Raw genomic sequence first — 21,488 nt, forward strand, 5'->3', positions numbered from 1 at the left:
TTCGCTTTATTTTTATACCCTGAACCCATTTTCAATGGGAAATCAGGGTATAATGGTTTTGTTGAAATGTATGTAACAGGCAGAAGGAGGCGTGGCAGACCCCATAAAGTATATATATTCTTGATCAGGGCGACGAGCTGAGTTGATTTGGCCCTGTCCGTCTGTCTGTCCGTCTGTCCGTCTGTCCGTCCGTCCGTCTGTCCGTCTGTCCGTATGTATGAACGCGTCGATTTCAGAAGATATAAGAGCTAGAGACTTCAAATTTTTTTTTAAATGTTCGTAATTACAGCGCGCATATCAAGTTTATCATTAAAAATCGATAACTCGTCCCGATATTTTTTTATCGATAAAAAACCTTATCGAAAACCAGTTATAAAATTATATCTTCTACACCTTTATTGCTAGAGTCTCCAAATTTTTAATGTATGCCTATATGCAATTTATACAATTTCGGTTTTTGTTAAAATTTACCCCCCACCTCTAAATTCACCCCCTCACCCTCACTTTTGTAAAAAGCGTATTTCAAATACTAGAGACTTGTGCTTTGGCAATTACATGCATATCCATGTCATAATCATAATCTAAAAGTTTCATGATGATCGTACGTCCACAAAAAAGTTATTAAGCAATTAAGTTCTCATAGTAAGCGCTCACTGCCGCCCATGCGTGTTTATGCTTGTGTGTGTGTATATGTATGTAATTGTTTGTGTATGTGTGTGTGTGTGTGTGTGTGTGTGTGTATGTGTATGTATGCCTGTGTGTGCGTGCGCGTGTGTGTGTGTGTGCGTGTTTCTTGTGTAAGCTGTAAGACGCGAAAAATTATTGAAATAGCTATTGCTCCAAGGGTTCAGGGGATCTCGTAGTCGAGTAGTCTCGACTAGAGCTTTCTTACTTGTTTATATTGGCTTGTCAACTATAGTATATATTTTAAATATCAAATCTCTATTTACACACAAATTCAAATTATCGAGAACAAATTTTCAAGGGTTTAAAATATTTTCGACTTATCGCGATTTTTGATTTAGCAGGGTACAAATTATAGAGACTTGACTGTATATAGGAATTTAACAGTACTTTTTTTTGGTAACCTGGCTTTCGAGGTGTGAAACTCAGGTTTATTAGATTTATATTTATATTACGTTATGCATTCAACTTAGTGGACGTATTTAAAATATCTTGATATTTCTATATGTGAGGCCACCCGCGAATATATAGACTTGAAATTTGGAAGTCTTTATTGTTTTAATTGCTTTACATTTATACGAGCGGGCAACAAAACGGACATTTCACTAAACTAATATATGATATGATTTCATGGCCCTTTTCATAGTTTTCCTTACTTTTAATGACAGTTACTTACCAGAATACAATAGCATAGCTATTGACATCGCAAATTTTTAGCGTAAATCAGCTGATTTTGAGTTCTCAGATTCGTTTCCTGGTATCTAATTATTAATAGCTGGTGAGCACAGGCTTTGAGTAAAATTAAAAATTGTTTTGTGAACGTTTAGAAAGTTCCATTTCCGGCATACTCTATAATCAGATGATGACGATGAGATGATAAGCCATATAAGGTTATAAAAATAACAAGTTATTAAAATATATAGTCCGAATTACATAGTTTCTCACATTTGAAATATAGTCTCTATATTTCCTTTGCGTTATACTTCCGGGTTTTATTTTACTTCGACTCCATTTTTTTTTAAATACGCTCTAATATTTTAATTTCGTCATAATCGTATTTGAATATAAGATTCAAAATGTTCACTGCGGGCCGTTTGTTTGGATCTTCATTCCAACATTGCTTGATCACACTTCGCAATACTTCAATATATCGATATTTTTTCATTTCCTCCAGATCGGGCCGTTTACCTTTAAAATTAACATCGTAAATTAGTTAAAGAAGTTAATTGATCGAATTTTGGTTAGCTCTCTCTCTCACCGCTTAAGATCATAGATGCGAGGATTTGGTCTGTTGTATCATTAAAGGGTATCTTCCTTGATAGCAATTCCCAAAGAATAATACCAAAACTGTACACATCGCTCCTGGTTGTGCGTCGTCCATATTTAAGAATCTAAAAATTTATGATCTTAGATATGATAGGTGTAAGATGTAATTTGAGAGATATACAAACTTCAGGTGCCGTATAAGCGGAAATGGGTGCTCCACACGTTTTAGTTGGATCCAAACATATCTTCAATACCATATTGTCGTCGAAGAGAAATAAATTGCGAGTACCTAAATTGCCATGAACAATATTCTTATCATGTAAAGCCCGAATACCCTAGATTGTGAATGATTTGATTAATTAACTGTACCATAAACTGAAAGCAACAACACATAGAACATACCAGTAATAACTGTTGTGCCCAGTTTAGTAGGAGTAGATCGGAAAGTAGATCTTTATTTACATGTAGAATTTTATAGAGTGAGCCAAATTCTGAGAAGTCCATAACCAGAAAATTCTGGTAGGGACTCTTAACCATGTTGACTGATAAAACATTGTCATGTTTAATTTGTATAAAAGTATTGATTTCAGCTTCAAATTCGCCTTGTTGTGTATCTTCAATTTTAATAAATCTTATGACTTTCTTGCTAGAAGAATCTTTCAACCTTGCCGCCTTGCTCACACCAAAGAAGCCTTTGTCAATTATCTAGAATGTTTATAATTTAGTAAAGTTAAAGTAAAATTATTATATACACATTTGATTGTATAATATATTGAAATACTTCTAAAACTTTTAAGTTACTCCACTCAATTTGATCATTCATTCTCTAAATGTAAAAGATGACTAATAAGAAGCCGAATAAGCGATCAAATTATTGAGTTGCAATAGTTAAACATATCGATTAGAGGTGCCAAACTATCGATGGTGGACCCCATCGATTGAGGACGATAGTAATTTCGAAACCATCGATAGCGGTCGATAGTCGCAATAAAAAAGAGTGATTCTTAGCCTTAAAAATTTGAATTTATGTGAACACTTTAATTTTGTGAAATTACATTTTAAGATAAAAGTTGAATTAACTAAATAGCTAAAACCTATAAACTTTTAAGTTATGTTTTTTATTGTAGTGATCGATTTTTGTTGTCTGTAGATAAGTGTCTTTCACTCACACAATAAAAACGCCTCAGACAGAAATTGTTTTTGTCGCTTATGGTTTAGCTCACTCGCGCTCTGAGCGAGACAGTTTTTTCAGTTTCCGTTTCGCTCAAGTCAAGCACCGATCGTTTGCTTGAGTTAAATGAATTGTCTTTTGCGTATGTATGGGTAATCACACGCGATAGTTGCGTTCTGTTAAATATGTACAATGGAGGACAAAAGTATTTTGACAACATATTGCAGAAACTCAAACCGCTTATTTCTGCGTGTTGACACGGAAATACCTGCATTATTCTTCGTGACCGATTGATTTTTTAAAGATTTCACTTAATCACGTTGTTTGCCTATAATTTACCAATAACTATGATCAAATAATGGCTATTATAAAGAGAACACCAAAAATAATTAAAAAAATAAAAATACGTATTTTTTAATACAAGCGAATTACCGAAAATGAATTTGAAAAGGAATGTCAAAATACTTTTGTATAATAAATAAAATGATAATCCGCCATGCAAATAATTATAAAAAAAATAATGAGTTATGTTATCACTGCAATATTTTGGTCACTTATGACTTTTTATGTTTGTTCTCTAAAAAATATAACCGTTACCTCTCTTAGCACGCAGAAATAAGCGGTTAGAGTTTTTGCAATGTGTTGTCAAAATACTTTTGTCCTCCACGATAGTGCCATCGATAGTTTGGCACCTCTAAATTAGTTCTATTCTAACAATACATTGATATTAGAGGCTCTAATATCAATGTATTGTTAGAATAGAACTTTTACAAACATTGAAACAGTGCCGTCAACTCTTCAGCAAGCGTAGCCAAAAGGTTAGTAAAAGATGGTTAAAAGGTTAGTAATTCGAACTTTAATCAAAGAAACTTTTTGATGTTCATGGTGTAACTGGAGTGGAATCCGGTTATAACGACTCGATGCCTTAGTTGGTCCTCATACAAACTTATATTTAAGAGCCCCTCTACTTAGTACGTTTCCGCTTTTAACGACAATCCACTTAAAGCGACGATATTTTCCCATTATTTAGTTATTCACCGACTATTAGGACGTTAAGCATAAAAAATACGTTGTTAAATATACATATATATACATATATGTTTTTTGTGGTTTTATACGAGTGCATATTCAGTATTACAATTAATAAAAATGCCGCATCCTAGAAGATCTAATCTTTCCCAGCGGACCCGTAATGCAATTAGTCAACGGAATGTCGTGAGTCAATTATCTGACGAAGAACGAGAAATCGCCCGAGAAGAGCGCCGCCTTAGTATGGAGCAAAGAAGGTCCTTAATTCGTGCTTCTCAAACACGAGAGCAAAGAAAGGCAGCCCGTGAAACGGCTAGATTAGAAACGAGAAACGAGAGGAATAATATTCAAAGTGCAAGAAGAAATAGTTTAAGTAATGATTTCAATCGAGCAGCGTTTCGATATGATTGCACCATCGACTACACCTTACATCGTTTGGTTTGCATTGGTCCAATGGACGTTGTTTGCCAGCATTGTGGCACATTGAAGTTGGCTGGCGAAACGCCCGGTTTGTGCTGCCTTAGTGGTAAAGTGACATTGGCATTAGTGGTCCCGCCACGAGGGCCATTGCGTTCCCTACTAGCCTGTTTCCAAATGATTTCATTTGGGGCGGAAATTATATATGTATGATGATGTTTTGGCAAGGAGACGATGAATATCACTTTAATATCAAAATGATTAATCCATTGAATGGTAAGATCAATGTCATTGTTTTCATTTTAACTTGATATACATCTTATTCTAACTATATTAATATTGTGTTGTATTATTGTATTACGTTCATCAAAGCTTAAATTAGTTCAGCTAAAAGGTAACACAACATTCTTTGACTTTAGACTGTATATATATATATAAATTCAATACGTTTACTTGTGCGCGTGACAGTGACAGATGAGAGAGAGATAGAGAGATGAAGGGCAATATCGACTTTCCATATTATTAAATTAACTTTTGCAATTCTTTTGTGTTAATAAAAAATTTATTTTATTTTAAAACATATGAAATTTTTTTGCTCCGTCCGGTTTAAGCATACTCCGGGTATAAAAATGTAAAATCGTCAGCCCCTTGAGCATCTTATAAGCGGACTCCACTGTATTTCCATTGACTGCCGCTTATTTGAGTCTTGAACTGCTCAATCAGAGTATCCATAATCCCGGTCGTATATAAGTACCAGTAAATTTAATTTGATTTTGTAGCATCTTTGTAATCCTCGCTAGAAGGTTTTACTAGGTATTTCATCGAGGAATGATCAAGGCTAAGTAATAAGGCATTTTCATTGACGGACGCATATATGGCTTTTTATCCCAGCCTTGTTCAATCAGATCTTTCATAATTTCTTTATTCACACAAAATTGCACATCGTCCAAATTTGGTCGAAGATTTTTAACAGACGTTTGGTATGCAATCGCTATAACTTCTTTGATTTGGTCAGCAAAGGGTTTTTTCCCAGACATTACTTCCCAGAGTATAAGGGCAAAGCTATAGACATCGCATTTTTCAGTGTATTTCATGGTTTCGTTGATCTGTATAGTTATAATAGACCGAAACAGAAAAATGCATAAATATTAAATGTAAACAATTTTGAAATGATCAATGATCAGACCGTTTATACCTAATCGCAGAGAGACACGGATAACTAGGAATAATCGCTTGTGTTTTTGTATGAACGTGCAAAAAATTCAAATTCCATTTAAAAATCGATATACATACTTCTGGTGCCCTATATACGGCAGTTCCTTTTTCGGCTGTCATTTCTGTACGTATTTCTCGTGCCGTTCCGAAATCACAAATCTTTAGCGTACAGTTATCATTTGTAAGTAAAATATTTGCGGGTTTCAGGTCGCGGTGAAGTGTCAACGGTGTCAGACTGTGAAGATAAGCGACTCCCTGTTATAAAAAACTTTGGTTATCTAATCATTAATAACTGAAGAGCACAAACCTCGGCGCACTGAAGCATTAGATTTTGACGATGTAGCTCTGTAATTTTGTTTTCCTCGTTATGTATGTACTTATCGAGAGTATTATCTGCATATTCCATGACCAGTGTGTGTTTTCCTGAAATGCCGTATAATCTTATAATATTCGGATGTTGAGCGCGAAGTAAGTTCGTGGCCTCCGCTTCAAATGATTTAATTTTCTCTGCCTCTGAAGATTTTAATTCCTTTATGGCCACTTTCAATTCCACAGTGTACACCTTCCCATAGCTTCCCTCGCCTAGTAGCTACAATGAATAAAACGGCATATGCATATATATATTTATATAATTATTAACTGTAGAGCTTTTACCTCTTTCTTGCCTATTATATACTTAGGATTTATTATTGCAGCCATGCTTTTACTGCTTACCAGAAAACGACTTTAATCAACTAATAATTGGCAAGAGCTGTGAGTCAAAAAAATAATCAGCAAACTGGAGATAAGCGTAATAAGGGGTCAGTATAAAAGCTGTATTGCCAATCAGAATAGTCGATAACTATCGTATTGCAACAGTGTAGTGTATTGTATCGATATATACAGTGTAGTCACATCACTGACCATATTTACTGTGTTCTCTGGTCAGTGGTCACATCGATGATCATATTGGAGTGTCACTACTATTAACTATACAACACACCATATGGTTAGTGAGTTTACTGATCTGGAGAATCGAAAACAAATTTTTCCATACTATACAAATCTTCATGCATGTAAGTCGATTTAACGAATTAATATTTTAATATTTAATTTAATTTTTTTCTGTTACAGTTACAGTCTGTTTTGTTAGAGAGAGAGAGAAACAGAAAGACTGATAGAGTATGGAACAAGTAAGAGTGCATTAGTCGAGACTGCTCGACAAGAAGATACCCTAAACCCTGCAAGTTGATATTCTTATCATTCAGCACTTCTTTTCTGCACACATAAAAAAAAACACGTGCACACATACATCCACACGCACTTATAAGCGACTGCGCTTGGGCTGTGCTGCAGTGTGGGCAATACGATGAGAATTTGTTTCTTCAAGAAACGGTTACAACGTGTTCACATTGTTTGAATGTTCGTATATTCCAATTTTTACAATTTGGGCTCGAATAATATTCTAAATCTGTAAATTACAAAATTTGTGTATTCATTAAATTTGTATACGCAGTGAATCTGAAGTCTCTAGGTCTAATAGTAGTCAAACTAGGCAGATAAGCGGAATAAATTTGCCGATTATTCTCGTTAAAAAGAAATCGGATGAGCTATCGAAAAAAATATGATGCTGTGTATGGTATTCACGAGTATGCATGCAGAATTGCAAGTCTATAACTCTTATATCTGAGATCTCGAACAGACGGACGGACGGATTGACGTAGAGGGCTATATCCACTCATCTCGTCGCCCTGATCAAGAATATATATACTTTGTGGGGTCTGCGATGATTCCTTCTGCCTGATACATACGTTTCATAAAATCTTTATACCCTGATTTCCCATTTTCAATGGGTTCACGGTGTAAAAAACATCATATAACAGTGCTTGAGATAAGAATTTGAACTTTTCAGTTGCGTGCTCGCAGCGTTCCGGCATTGCTGTGCTATATTTTCACTGATCAATGGGTGGAACTAGAAGGAAATGAGGTGAGGCAATGCTGGCCGTGTTATGTGCGTAAAAATGTCAAGTTGTAAAAATCGAAAACATAATTTATGGCCAGGGGTTTGGCTGACCTTTGGACAAAACGGAAAGAGAAATGGGTACGGAGTGGGAAACGTGCGAAAACATGTTTAATTATGTGCCCAAAAAGCATGCAACGTAAAAAAAATATAAAATAAAAATAAAAGACAGAGCAAAGAGGGGGAAAAAAAAAAGAAATTATGACATCAACGTCGACGTCACCGACGATTTGCAACTGGACGCAATCGCGTCCATTTCAGTTCAACATGCGACCTTGTCACGCAACAGACGCCAAATTTGGCGAGCTTTTATTTAATGTTGGCCTCCGTTCGCATATCGTTTGCAGAATTGCTCTTCCAGATTTTTCGCCCTCCACATAACTAAGAGCTCAGAGTTATTTATATATAGGTTTCAATTTGAATGTAAGCTTTTTAATTTAAAAATTCTAATTTAAGTATATGTTCAATTGATATTAGCATTGATTCTACTTTAGAATTTTCCCGTAAAAATTGCGTTTTCTTTCATTAAAAGACTTTTAAAGACCGGCTGATGGTATTTCTACGAGGTCAAGCAGATCTTCCAACAAATAGTTCTCCAAGCTCTTCCAAGCTTCATGCTCTTTCTTTACACATTGAAAACAAAGGACCCCATTAGCTAACACTTGGCGCTAAAATTTATTTGATACTCTCTCGAAGAAGGATATTTCGATTTTGTTGATCTTCTAAAATGTAATGTATGTATTCAAGATAGATATAATAATAAAATAAAGATTTTGGTCTGGAAATGAGTATTCCCGAATTCTCTAATCGGCATACCTGAAAAAAATAAAAATATTTATATATATGTATATATAGATAAAGCAAAATGAGAAGTTAGACTTAAAAAGTATTTGAAATGCGAAACAGTATTAAATAAATTATTAAATATTTCATATTATAAGTCGTTATGCTAAATATTTTCTAGTGGCTCAGGGCCGTGACCTACACCAATCAGGGGCTACATTGTTTATAATAAATTTGAAATGCTTGCCAGTTGCACTGTCTGAGGACTCAGAAAGGATGTTGAATGCGATAAATAAACGCCCACGCCAAGGCTAACATCGAGGCTGAGAAGCGGAACGGGCGAAACGACTCCACGAACCGGATGAGTTTTCGCTCTGGGGCGCCAACTAATTGCGGCTTCTGTGCCTGTCCTTTAAGCTCTTCTATGCATACATCATTTTATAGAGGTGGCTGGATTGATAAGTCCTAAGCACCGATAGAGAGACATGTATGCAAAAAGTATATGTACTGCAACAGTTTTTGAAGCGCGAGGAAGGGGGCGACTTAGAGGCTGCATGTGGGTACGTTTTATGGAATTTGAATAACCTTCTTTGTGGCTCGCAGCCATGTGGGAGCCAAGAGGTTATTACTGTCAGAGCCACTCGAGCGCTGCGGGCCGACGCACCCACGCAGCGTACAAGGACAATGGAGTTGGAGAACCGCAAGAGGCACATAGTCCAAATCAGAGCAACCAGCATAATGTAGCGAGTTTCTGGCTAAGAAAAAAGAGCTAAAAATAAAGGTCATAGTAAAATAATCAGGATATTCAGAAGTGGGCGACTAGGTGATGTCACCCAAACATACATACTCACACATACAGCCGCATGCAAAAGCACCAGCACTGAGCGCTGTGCTCAAGATAATTGTTAAATAAATTTTGCTTGAAATAAAATTTCTTAATAAAATTTTTCTATAGTCTCTTGAACATTTTCTTCAATTTTATGGAAACTGAACTGGTTTTGAAATATTCAAAATTTCGATAAAAGCTTAGTAAATTAGAAACAAAAAAATGTTTCGGCTTATATAATAATTATTACATTTGATATGATAATTAATGTTTTTTTTTTTAAACCACTTATGTACATATTTATTAACAAGCGATCTAATCTAATGTAAATCGCTAAATTTTAGAGGGAAATCTGTGCAATGTTGTCAACACTGGTTCAAGCCGCGCCGCACCCCGCATGCCTCAATGTTCGTGTGTCGCTGTGACTTCGGCTTGGGGGCTCGTGTATTTTGCCGATGACGTCTCCGTTTTGTCCTTTGGAGCCAACGCCAGCAACAGCCACAATTCAAAATTCCTCGAACAGTTTGCGATTGGCCAACGCTAGCGCCAGAGGAACTCTGCTCAACGCGTCTCTCAAAATAAGTGCGGAAAAAAATATATATAAAAAGGAATAATATAAAATAAATTAAATAAAATCGAGAATTTGTCTCAAAAAGCAAAAGTAAAGCTTCAGAAAATTGTGTTGTGTGCAATTTGTTGAGCTGGTGAAAAGCGGAAGAAAAGTGCTGCGCGAAAATGTGCCATCGCCCGATTAGGTCGTCAGCTATTTTGTTGTTATTGCCCATTCTATGCTGCATATCACAAGGTGTGTAAATGTGTGCGTGCGTGTGTGTGTGTGTGGATTTGAATAGCTGAAAATATAGAAACTCTGTTAACAGTGCAAATAAGAGCATTATTCAACTCCAATAAAAGTATATCGTCTATTATCGACTGCAAAATGCTCTGCTCTACAAATTAGGTCAATTCTGTAAAAGTGACTAAAGAACTGACTATATCTGATCTCTGCACACATAAACTAATATTTATTAATTATATCTGCAAATTAATATTTCTAATGCCATAAAGCCTCTACAGGCTTACAATCAGAAATACCGAGCACCATATTCGACTTGAGCTGCATCCATTGGGCGTGTCCCACAACTTTAATACTAATTTGAAAAGTATAAAGACACGTATTCCCAGCTACATGCCAAATCCCACAAAGTATGCATAGAGATATAAATAGTGATTTCTTATGCCTGATCCGGATTGGATGAGGATCCGTCATATTCAAGCAAATAACTTAAGTTGTTATTATTTTGGAGCTAGTTACAATTTATTTTTGCAAATTACAAAATAAAATTAGGCTTTCACCCAATCGATTTGCTCTTTCAGTTATTGTTTCATCTCTTTGTTAGTGCAGCATGAAAACTATTTGAAATTAGATTAAAATAATTTACTAAAACTAAATTTTTGCTAAAAGCTTTTCGTTTCTAGTAACAAAATTATAATAAATTGATGTGAAATACACAAATTTTGTATAAACTATATAAAAATAAGTTTTCTACCGCAGCCTAAAGATATGCAAGTTGTGCTTGTATCTGAAATGGGAGAAGACTAAGGGGCCGTTACTCTTAAGACATTAAAATCTCTCATGTCGAGACCTTAAATAAATCAAATATCGCCTTCAGCTTTATTTGTGAGAGTTATACTTTATATAAATAGCTCTTTCGTCGCATAGGCTATGTATTCTGAATTCTTCTATAGAGTTTAGAAATATATCTACTTCATTTCTGTTTTGATTAAGTTGCTTAAAAGGTAGCAACACACCATTCAGTAAATATTATTATTAGTATATAATAAAATTAAAAAATATATATATTTAAGTTTTCGAAATTATTTTTAAAATCAGAAAATATTTTGTTGCCTAACCCACAGGCGCGGCCATAAAATGCTTTGTGTGCGACTCAAGCGACAATCCCAGTTGTGCGGATCTGAAGTCCAACTCGAGCATTGTGGCGGAGGTAAGTTGATAGACGCCTCGAGTCTACCAATTAGCATCGGGCATGCCTTTAACCTTTGCCCGGTTAATGCCACTCACCTAATCAGACACCGTTGACCTTAATCAAAGTGCAGCTCGTACTAAATTAAAAGCTGTCTGTACATATATTCTCAAAAAAAAAAAAAAAAACAATAAATAAATAAAAAAAAAAAATACGAAAAAAAAAGCAAAGCAAAAATTAGAGAGTGGTAAAATCGGAAAAACGGAAACGGAAACGTGCACCGTTGTCGTCATTGTTGTGACCGTTGAAGGAATGTGCTGGCATCCTTCCAAAGGCATGAGTCCCTACCGTCTTGGGGGACAACTCTATAAATGCGTTTTTCATTTCATTTATATTTCAACCATGCCTGGCAGTCTGACTTGGAAATGCATTTGGCATTACTAAGTGAATATTTATAGCTTAATCTATAGCCAAGGATCTAGGCATGGAGTAGGAGGCAACTGAATTTTCAGACTTCAGTTTACTGATTAAGCTTTTTAAAGTATAATAGACAGTCAGTCAGTCTTGTTCTACATTTAAGCAAAACAACTTTTATATTCGTGAAACAATTATAATTTGAGTAGTATTTTCCAATATATTTGAGCAAATTTCATTCCATTCACTTACAAATCAAGAGTTAAATCTATCTATCAGTCGCAAAATATGCTAATCCCATTCGAATTATTTGCATTCCACTGCATATATGTATTTAAGTTAGTCAATGGTTCATCAAAGAGGGGAAACCCCAGTAATTCACTGTAATTTTTAACTGTATAAAATAGTATTAGCCAAGTCATATAGTATCTGCACTTCTGAATGCTTATATTCTGCCAATGCATGATGCACGGCAAGGCCGTTGCACCTCCGATAAAAATAACAACAATAACAGTAACTACAAATGATAACGATAACGATAACAACACCGATAAGATAAGAGCTGGTAGCTGCATTGCAATTATGAGCACAATTAGCAACCCGTTAGGTGGGGAACTGGACTGGCACCGTCTGATTAATCATTAGCCACTGTTCATACGTGTTGCGCATGTACAAATATTTACTATAGATATTTATGATTAACACTTGAAAATGGTTGGGATTGTAGGAATGCACATTGGACAAAATGAAGTCGTTGGACACCTGGCTGTTCGAGTTGAACAAGTTCTCCTATTTCGATAATGGGGCCAACAAGCATCCGCTCATGAATTGCCAAAAGGTGGTCGCAACTGATCGTGAGTATTAAGCTATTCACTTCGATCTATCTATGTAGCTCATATTTTTGCATTGGATATTGTGAAAGTCCTTTGCATAGCTAACATTTCATCTCTCCTTTCATTTGGTTGGCCGCAGCGAATACCAATAAGCTGGTGACCGCACGCTTCTGTCAGCTGGACACTGGCGACTCGGATGCATGCGATATCCTGCGCTCGAAGCTGCGAATCACCAGCGATGCCAGCGGCGGGCAGCGACAGCGGCGACGCGAGCACGACCAACAGCAGCAGCAGCGACGCAAAGGCTATGGCCAGGATGCGGATGAGAAGGCGCCGGAGGAGGAGTTCTTCTGTGACATTTGCAAAACGGATCGCTGCAACGGGGCGGCTGCAGTGACGCTGACATCATCGCTGTTGTTGGGGCCACTATCACTGCTGCTGCTGCTCCTGCTGCATTGGGCACGACCACTTCGCTGCTGAAGTGATGGACGACGGACGATAGACGGCGATGGCTGGCGCCATTGGTTGCATTTAGGTTGAGTTAACGTTAACATTTATCATTTACCTTTTGTAAATATTCGAGTGGCCATTGAGCGATACAGAAAAAGAAAAATCACAGCATACAAGCCTTACCTCCCCCTGACCCCACCCCAAAGCCCGACCACTCTTATTGCTACCAAAGCCCTAGATATGTAAGTGACAGCGGAACACGAATGCAACAACAACAACAACAACGAATTGCTCACAGATGCAGGTGAGCAGCAACAGCTACACGGACACACCTAAAAAAGTACAGCAACAGGAATTGATGCAAACGCATAGAGAGAAACCGAATTGTAATTACGGATATATAGTTACGGCTATAAATGGATATACAACAGCACAGATACATAACAGCAGCTACCAAGATACAGGTAACATCGGAGATACAGTAATTAAGCTATAAATGTGGAAAGTGAAGCCGATACAGATAGAAATTTAAAAAGTCTATAAATAAGCAGTTACAATTACACATACAGACACTGAGATTTTAGGACATAGAAAAGCAAAAACAGTTACAGACAGCTGAGATACAGAGACCGACTTGAAGATATACCTATACCAAATCACAGATACGAGACCAAAAACACAGATACAGATAGACAGCTACGGCGACTGAGATACAGATACACATCTATTGCTACAAAAAACACAGCTACAAAGATACAAGTACGAAAACAAGGTACAGATACACAACGACAACTGCAGAGATACCGATACATTGCATTGCAGCAGTGGCGGATTGGCTGGAAAAAAAATACAAAATGAGAAAACTAAAAAAAAATAATAATAATAATAACATACTAAATAAGGAGACAAATTTAATGTTTAATTAGCAAAAGGGAAAAGGTAAAGGTAACCATCCAATGTATGTGTCTTATATCAAGGATTTGCAATTCAGTTCATTTGATTGAGAGTCCGTCACTTGGTCAATTAACACGAATTTTGTCAGGTAGTTGGGCTGAAATGTTTTATTATGGCTTTATTGAGTTGTAATTGATTTGCTTTGAGCAAATGTTGATAAGCTGAAAGTTAAGTATGAATTCACCAAATGCCTTTAATTTTCTATTGTTCACATTGGAGTGTTGAATAAATATAATATATATATATATATAACATTTAAATGAATGATACCATGAAATAACTCTACAATAATAATAATAAATAAATAAAAACCGATCTTTAGTTAATTTTGCTTTAAGCCGGTAGAGCAGAAATAATAATTTTTTATATTAAAAATGAAAATTTATAAGCACTTTTTAGTTGCTTATTCATGGTTATTTCATGGTATTCTATTTGAATGTGTAGTTTAGATAGATCGAACTTAAATAGATGTGCTTTACAAGACCATACAGAAAATATTTAAATATTAAAATAAAAAAGAAAAAATGAAAACACACTGAATGTATTTAATTCTGTGCATTCTGAATTCCGAATACTCTAACATCAATTGATAAAACATTTTTTACTATACTCTAACGAAAATACAGTGGAAAGAGTGTGCGAATCATATAATATGCTAGAAAAAATCCCGTTGATATCTGAGTGTTAAGCAATAATATTACAAGAAAACTATATATCTATATATGTTTATGTATATCAATATATTAGAATGAAAATGTATGTATTTATACTCTGATTTTCGAAATACGCTAAAAACAATCAACAAAAGTGTGAAAACCAAGAACAAAAACAATAAGGGAAAAAAAATCATAAAAAAGAACCGTGCAACAAATGTTAATTAAATGTGCAATTAGAAAAGTTGAACAAAGCAATACAGAAAACTATTTGTGAAATAATAAACGAATGAAAAAACAATGAGCAACACAACTCCACAGCGAGCTTAATTAAGTGCTTACGTCCCACGGCCACGCCCAAAAGCAAAAATAGCAAAAACAAAACAAATAAATCTGCACATTTCGATTGCAGCTAAAATTGTTGAAAACAAATGCAATTTTGTAGAGCTCATTTTAGTTTATAAGCAAAATGAAAATATGGCAAATAAAATGCACAAGCAATGCTGTATGACAATATAACAGTATAACACTCGCCATTGCTAGGCTTTTATTTACAGCACTTTGGTTAGTAGAACAGTATAACAGTTGAGCAATATGACTGAATATCAGTATAACAGTATGCCAGTATGCCAGTATGTCAAATTGAGTAACTATAACAGGATAACAGCATAGCCGTGTGAGCCTAGAAGTGTATTACTGCACAAGCTATTATTTTAATAGTAACTATATAACAGTTTTACACAGCTGGTGGGGTTCCTCTAATTGATGTATATAATAGTTCAATGTTATACAGTGCAGCTACAATATTTTGATATATCCTCGAAAAGAAAATTGTAGCTGAAGACATGCAACAAAGTAGAGAGCATCTACAATGATAATTGGTTGACTGTCTAACAGTTTCTAGTGTAGCACAGTTGCCTGTTGATCGTTACAGTTTGGCTTCCTACGTTGTCTTTTGCCAATCAGTGATAATATTCCCATTACTCATGTTAGATGCCAACAATCAACCAGCAATTTGCCAAACCGCACAACCACCCAACCACCCAACCGCCCAAACGTTTAATTTGAAACTCTTTTTGGTGATGCTATCGAGCCGGTTCGACATGTCATCCAGCGCAGTGCGCGACATGTTTCAGCAGTACCGCAAATTATTTTCGCCGTCACATTGGCTGATAGCAAATGGGCAGACGGTAAAAATTTTTGATAGAGTCATCCAAAGCACAGCAGCTTGACGACGACGACGACGACGTGTCGCTATCAACGCTGGCAGTTCAATTCAAATTTTCGGTAGCTACGGCCGCAGTGACACGTCATCTAACAATTGAATATTTTGAGTAATATTTATCTTCAGGATAAATATTCATAATCGTCGTTGCGAGCAAAATGCGTTTCATCTACCTATTGTTATTGTTGCTGGCATTTTACTCTGTCGGCACCTCAGGTGGGTGAAATTGTCATAAAAAAAGAAGAAACTAATTGGGCGATAGATATGGATCGGGATAAATTATCCGTTGAGTGGAGCAGATAACGTTATTCCTGACTTCCTGATTTGCAGCACTGCGTTGCTATACATGCGAGGACTGTGATGAGCAGTCGGTGCTTACGGAGCTGGAGGTATGCAGTGTGCCAGCCTTGACAGCAGAGCAGCCGAGTGCAACTGGCCAGCCAGGTACAGCTGTATCAAGTCCCAGCGCTGCATCGAAACCCAATCCAGCGCCCGTACCTAGTCCAGCTGCTCCGGCAGCGAGTGCAACTGCCCCAGGCACTGCAGGAGCAGCACCGGCATCATCACCAGCTGCCGCATCCGAAAGCGAGGATGAGGATGATTATGACAGTGATGAGGAGGATGCTGCCACAGGTGCATCTGCTGGCACCAATGGGGCTGGAGCTGCTGCTGCTGGCGCGGGCACAGTAGCTGGTGCAGCAGCTCCAGCTCCAGCCGCCGCTAATGGCGAAAGCGAGGAAGAAGAAGAAGAAGAAGAGGATTACGATTATCGAAACAAACGCAGCATCAGTCGCCAGACTCAGCGACAGATCCAGAGTACACTGCGAGCCGTTTGCTATATAGCAAGTCTAGGGCGTAAGTATGGATTTAGCATATGATTGTATGAATGGTTGATGACTCATAGAATGATTAGAAACTGATTGACGATTGACTGATTAATGCTTGATAACTTATTGATCATTGGCTGATTGATGTTTGATTTATTGATTGATGACAGACTGATTGATCTCAGACTGACTTATGCCAGAGTGATAGCTGACTGATTAATTAACTGATATATATGTATGTATAGTAATGTTTGGAATCAAAAACACTTGGAAAATCTAAAATTTGATCTACATCTTATATGAAACGTCTTCATTAGTACTTTAGGTATGAGAATTTTTGGATTTTTTCCTTAATAAGCCAATCTTCCATTTCAAACAGAACTTGAACTTAAAAGATTAAAAACAGCTTTTCCACCTGATAATTGACTCAATAAATAGTTTCTTTCTTTTATTAAGTTTGTAACGTTCGTTCGGCTTCTCTACCTGTTGCTTCTTATCGCTACATTTCAAACTGTTTGCATTGATTAAGTGGTATCCAAGAAAACGTTTTACACTCGTTTTCCTTGCTATGATATCAGTGGACATATTAAATCATATAATTCAAATAATCACACTTAAGATCAATGCTTAAGAAATGTGAATTATTATGCACAAGAGTTTATCTACATCTTTTATCTGTTGTACGCTGAGGCATGATAAATGGACGCGGTAACAGATGGAAAAGCGATTAGCTAGCGCGTTGATTGAACAATGCTTATGTAATGGGCCTATTTATTGTTATTAGCTGAACAACTGGCAACTCAAATGCAAACTTTAGATATGAGTTATATAGTCAAAGCAGTTTACCGGGCATTTCTAATTTACAACTCTAATTTGACTTCTTATTATGTCTCCGTCTATTCGGAAGTCTGTCTCGCCTAGCAGTTGCAAAACTTGAAAAATAAGACCTGATTAGGATGAAATGATATTGATGATGATAATGAAAATTGTTAATGATATTGATAATAAAAATTATAATATTATGAGTGAGTGATAAGAAATATACTTACAGTCTATCGACTAAGGCTTATAGAAATTCCAACTGTTATATTGGTAATAATACTAATGTTAATACTAATATTATTAATAATGCTATTAACAATTCTTTCATTCACATGAACCTCGACTTGATCTTGATCTCGTTTCTGCCCAGTTAATGGCACGGAAATAACGAATCGTGGCTGCACCCTGGTCACGAATGAAAATCAAAGCGATGTCTGCAAGTCTCTATTTGATGGCTGGAGTGTGCTGGACTGCACTTTATGCGAATTCAACGGCTGTAATTCGCCGATTAATGCCGCCGTCATCGGCTCATTGAACGGTAACAGTGGCACTGGGCGTTTATCGGGCCAAATACCGTTCTCTATGACGCTGCTGGCCGTAGTGTCTTCCTTGTGGGTCTGTAATTGATAACAAAACAAAAATATATATAATTTATAATAATAAAATATACAAATATATATATATATATATATATTGAAATATGTGTGCATGCTATGCGTGGGCGCTATTTCAAGTCTATTTCGATCTTAATTACGTGCCACTCGCGGTGAGCTAATGAGCGGCCGATCTATTTTTGCCTAGTTGTACAATTGGCCCGGGGCGATAAGGGGCTCGTGCTAGGGAAAGTGCCCATTCATTTCGTTCTTCTTTCGGGCTACCCGTTCCACAGTCCACAGCAATGACAAATCAATTACAGCAGCTGATAAGCTGAGAAATGAAACCGAAATCAATGTGACTTCATTTCTATTGCTTATAACTGATGATCAAACTGATCAACTGATAGCATTAGGCCTCAAGTGGCAATCGCTGCCCGCAATTTGAACGATTTACAGCCAGACAATTGGACACTGACACGAAAGGCGTTGCACGTTCTTAATTAGGTGATGAACGAATCTTCCGTTTGCGCACAAATATCGGAAACAAAGCAACGTTAAAAACGAATTGGCTTTTAAGGCAACTTGTGCTCCGTTACGAACAGCTGTTGGCATCTAAAATTAGTTTGCGTACAGCTTTGCAAAGCGGTGTAATAAATAGTATAGTACATATGTAACAGGTAGAAGTTGGGCTCGATAAGCGATCAGTACTTAAAGCTATATAGATGCTTTGTATTTCATAGAATTTTGAAGTAAATACAAGAAAGTTATTTAAAACTTATTTATAGAGAATAATCAAATTAAAGTCAGCTATTAAATGTTGCTAAAATCCCTATATCGAAACTGAATATATATATTTAAAGAGCAGTGTATCTGCTAGTCGTTTAACTACAGTAAATGCAATTGCCAAATTTGTAAAGCAAAATTCGATAAAATATACTATATGGTATTTATGTACGATATAGATATGTATATATATGAAGCACATATAAAGGCTGGCTGGGCTTTTCGGCTTCCTTGTTGTATTTTAGTAACGCCTAAAGCTTCCGGGCACAGAGCTGTCAGTCTCAGTCGCATCAGTATTGGTTTTTCTCAACAAGCTAACGAATTCTGAGAGAGTTCTCTTAGGGAGCAGATTTATGTAGATATATATATATATATATATATATATATATATATATATATATATATATATGCATATGTATATTTGTTTTGCTTTTGGCGATTTACGTGATATCGCCAGCAATTGCAAATCACAAATTTCATATTTTACGTTCAACTGGTTTTTGCTTTTCATTCTTTTGCCAGTTATCTGCGGTCGGGTCTCTGAAAAATATTGATGCGTCAGTTAATGCCCAGACACAAAACGTAATTTTTGGCCATTTAGCACGATTCAGTCGCCAGCAGAAACGAAGTTAACAACATAGATGTGTATTAAATGAAACCACTACGCACGATCTATGCATGAGAGCGAAAAGAGTCAGGGTCGAAATTACATGTGACCTGAGCCCTGACAAGAGCATAAACCTCCAATTGTGTATAGCTTTCGTTTTTTTTTTTTTTTTTTTTTAGCAATTTTTATTTAATTTTTCAGATGTTCTGTCGATAGTGACAACAGGAAAACAAATACAGATAACTAATTTCCACTCTTGTATTCTAATCTCTAACCCAAAATTTTTGCTGTAATTAATACAAAATTCTTATTTTGTTATTTAAAAATATTTTAAAAACAAAGAATTTTTTAATCACTTATCGGACACACAATTTGTAGCACTCATAGCATATTCTTCCTAGATAATGTGGCAATTATTGAAAATTAAAAAATTCCTACCTTTCTGTTATACACTTCAATATATTTTTATTATTTGGAAAACCTTTAAAAAAAATAATAATAATAATAAGAAATAAATAAATAAATAAGCTAGAGCTAACTGTAGTTAATTGCTGAAAACTGTAAATTGTATCGAGGTTATTCTTGCTTCGCATTAACCTCTCTTTGACCTTGACTTTGCTGTTATCAAAGGTTTCTTTTCGGGCAGTCACCCAATTTGATTAGCAGCGATTGTTGTTAACCTTTTTGTGCATTCAAATGAAACACTTTTTTGTTGTTTTGTTTTTATACCCTGAACCCATTTTCAATGGGAAATCAGGGTATAATGGTTTTGTTGAAATGTATGTAACAGGGAGAAGGAGGCGTGGCAGACCCCACAAAGTATATATATTCTTGATCAGGGTGACGAGCTGAGTTGATTTGGCCCTGTCCGTCTGTCTGTCCGTCTGTCCGTCTGTCCGTATGTATGAACGCGTCGATTTCAGAAGATATAAGAGCTAGAGACTTCAAATTTTTTTTAAAATGTCCGTAATTACAGCGCGCATATCAAGTTTATCATTAAAAATCGATAACTCATCTCGATATTTTTTTATCGATAAAAACCCTTATCGAAACCCAGTTATAAAATTATATCTTCTACACCTTTATTGCTAGAGTCTCCAAATTTTTAATGTATGCTTATATGCAATTTATACAATTTCGGTTTTTGTTAAAATTTACCCCCCACCTCTAAATTCACCCCCTCACCCTCACTTTTGTAAAAAGCGTATTTCAAATACTAGAGACTTGTGCTTTGGCAAGTACATGCATATTCATGTTATAATCATAATCTAAAAGTTTCATGAAGATCGTACGTCCATAAAAAAAGTTATTAAACAATTAAGTTCTCATAGTAAGCGCACACTGCAGCCCATGCGTGTTTATGCATGGTTGCTTGTGTGTGTATGTGTTTGTGTATGTGTGTGTGTATGTGTGTGTGTGTATGCGTTTGTGTATGTATGCGTGTGTGTGTGTATGTGTGTCTGTATGCGTGTGTGTGTATGTATGCCTGTGTTTGCGTACGTGCGTGTGTGTGTGTGTGCGTGTTTCTTGTGTAAGCTGAAAGTCGCGAAAAAGTATTGAAATATCTATTGCTCCAAGGGTTCAGGGGATCTCGTAGTCGAGCAGTCTCGACTAGAGCTTTCTTACTTGTTATATTTATTTTTTTTTTTTTTTTTTTTTTTTTTTTTGTTCGGTCAAGTAGTACAGGCGTACTCTTCTCGGCGATTCTCACGACTTGTTGTCGCAACAGCAGCTGCACAATAGGTGCAAATGGCACGGGTAAATACCAAATAAAAATGTGTTAATTAATATAGCCGAGCGAGGAAAAATTGAAATCAAGCTTTGTTTATTTTGCGTGCTTTTAATATTGAGTAATAGTAATCATGCGACATCCACATTCAAATCAACATTAACATTAACCTGGTGCACGCATAATGCAGTATCTCTTTAAAGTAAATATAGGGATTGACATT

The 21,488-nt window shown here is 36.1% G+C and overlaps 3 protein-coding genes across 6 annotated transcripts; 2 read left to right on the forward strand and 1 right to left on the reverse strand.

Annotated features, from left to right (window-relative positions):
* Nucleotides 1-1,594: 1,594 nt before the first annotated feature.
* LOC26527710 (mitogen-activated protein kinase kinase kinase 7) lies at nucleotides 1,595-6,582 on the reverse strand. Of its 4 annotated transcripts, XM_044008691.1 has the most exons (7): nucleotides 6,437-6,582; nucleotides 6,090-6,371; nucleotides 5,861-6,037; nucleotides 2,353-2,655; nucleotides 2,136-2,285; nucleotides 1,943-2,075; nucleotides 1,595-1,872 (listed from the first exon to the last, which is right to left on the reverse strand). In XM_044008691.1, the coding sequence occupies exons 1-7, from the start codon at nucleotides 6,479-6,481 to the stop codon at nucleotides 1,703-1,705; spliced, it is 1,260 nt and encodes a 419-aa protein (XP_043864626.1). In that variant the 5' UTR covers nucleotides 6,482-6,582; the 3' UTR covers nucleotides 1,595-1,702. The 4 variants fall into 4 exon arrangements, with proteins under 4 accessions (XP_043864626.1, XP_043864628.1, XP_043864627.1 ...); XM_044008693.1 differs by lacking the exon at nucleotides 6,437-6,582 and having other exon boundaries at nucleotides 1,690-1,872; nucleotides 5,861-6,017; nucleotides 6,090-6,180; XM_044008692.1 differs by lacking the exons at nucleotides 5,861-6,037; nucleotides 6,090-6,371; nucleotides 6,437-6,582 and adding an exon at nucleotides 2,732-2,816 and having other exon boundaries at nucleotides 1,690-1,872.
* Nucleotides 6,583-9,896: 3,314 nt separating this feature from the next.
* Nucleotides 9,897-14,950, forward strand: LOC6576035. Its single transcript, XM_002002002.4, has 4 exons — nucleotides 9,897-10,195; nucleotides 11,308-11,393; nucleotides 12,514-12,640; nucleotides 12,759-14,950. The coding sequence occupies exons 1-4, from the start codon at nucleotides 10,126-10,128 to the stop codon at nucleotides 13,097-13,099; spliced, it is 624 nt and encodes a 207-aa protein (XP_002002038.1). The 5' UTR covers nucleotides 9,897-10,125; the 3' UTR covers nucleotides 13,100-14,950.
* A 928-nt stretch (nucleotides 14,951-15,878) lies between these two features.
* On the forward strand, nucleotides 15,879-18,235 carry LOC6576036. The gene is made up of 3 exons (XM_032729331.2): nucleotides 15,879-16,117; nucleotides 16,232-16,756; nucleotides 17,921-18,235. Exons 1-3 carry the CDS (start codon nucleotides 16,060-16,062, stop codon nucleotides 18,175-18,177), a joined length of 840 nt encoding a protein of 279 aa, XP_032585222.1. The 5' UTR covers nucleotides 15,879-16,059; the 3' UTR covers nucleotides 18,178-18,235.
* Nucleotides 18,236-21,488: the final 3,253 nt, after the last annotated feature.

Source organism: Drosophila mojavensis, unplaced genomic scaffold (assembly GCF_018153725.1).
Source record: "Drosophila mojavensis isolate 15081-1352.22 unplaced genomic scaffold, ASM1815372v1 contig_36, whole genome shotgun sequence".
Lineage (NCBI taxonomy): Eukaryota > Metazoa > Arthropoda > Insecta > Diptera > Drosophilidae > Drosophila > Drosophila mojavensis.

Excerpts from the sequence above, each read along its gene's own strand:
- LOC6576035 (XM_002002002.4), top strand. The coding sequence starts at position 10,126 with ATGTGCCATCGCCCGATTAGGTCGTCAGCTATTTTGTTGTTATTGCCC. Across the intron at positions 10,196-11,307 it reads TCTATGCTGCATATCACAAG|GCGCGGCCATAAAATGCTTT; the intron begins GTGTGTAAATGT and ends CCTAACCCACAG. Across the intron at positions 12,641-12,758 it reads AAAGGTGGTCGCAACTGATC|CGAATACCAATAAGCTGGTG; the intron begins GTGAGTATTAAG and ends GGTTGGCCGCAG.
- LOC6576036 (XM_032729331.2), top strand. The coding sequence starts at position 16,060 with ATGCGTTTCATCTACCTATTGTTATTGTTGCTGGCATTTTACTCTGTC. Across the intron at positions 16,118-16,231 it reads TTACTCTGTCGGCACCTCAG|CACTGCGTTGCTATACATGC; the intron begins GTGGGTGAAATT and ends CCTGATTTGCAG. Across the intron at positions 16,757-17,920 it reads CTATATAGCAAGTCTAGGGC|TTAATGGCACGGAAATAACG; the intron begins GTAAGTATGGAT and ends GTTTCTGCCCAG.
- LOC26527710 (XM_044008691.1), bottom strand. The coding sequence starts at position 6,481 with ATGGCTGCAATAATAAATCCTAAGTATATAATAGGCAAGAAAGAG. Across the intron at positions 6,038-6,089 it reads TAATGCTTCAGTGCGCCGAG|GGAGTCGCTTATCTTCACAG; the intron begins GTTTGTGCTCTT and ends TTTTTATAACAG. Across the intron at positions 2,656-5,860 it reads CCGTATATAGGGCACCAGAA|ATAATTGACAAAGGCTTCTT; the intron begins GTATGTATATCG and ends TAAACATTCTAG.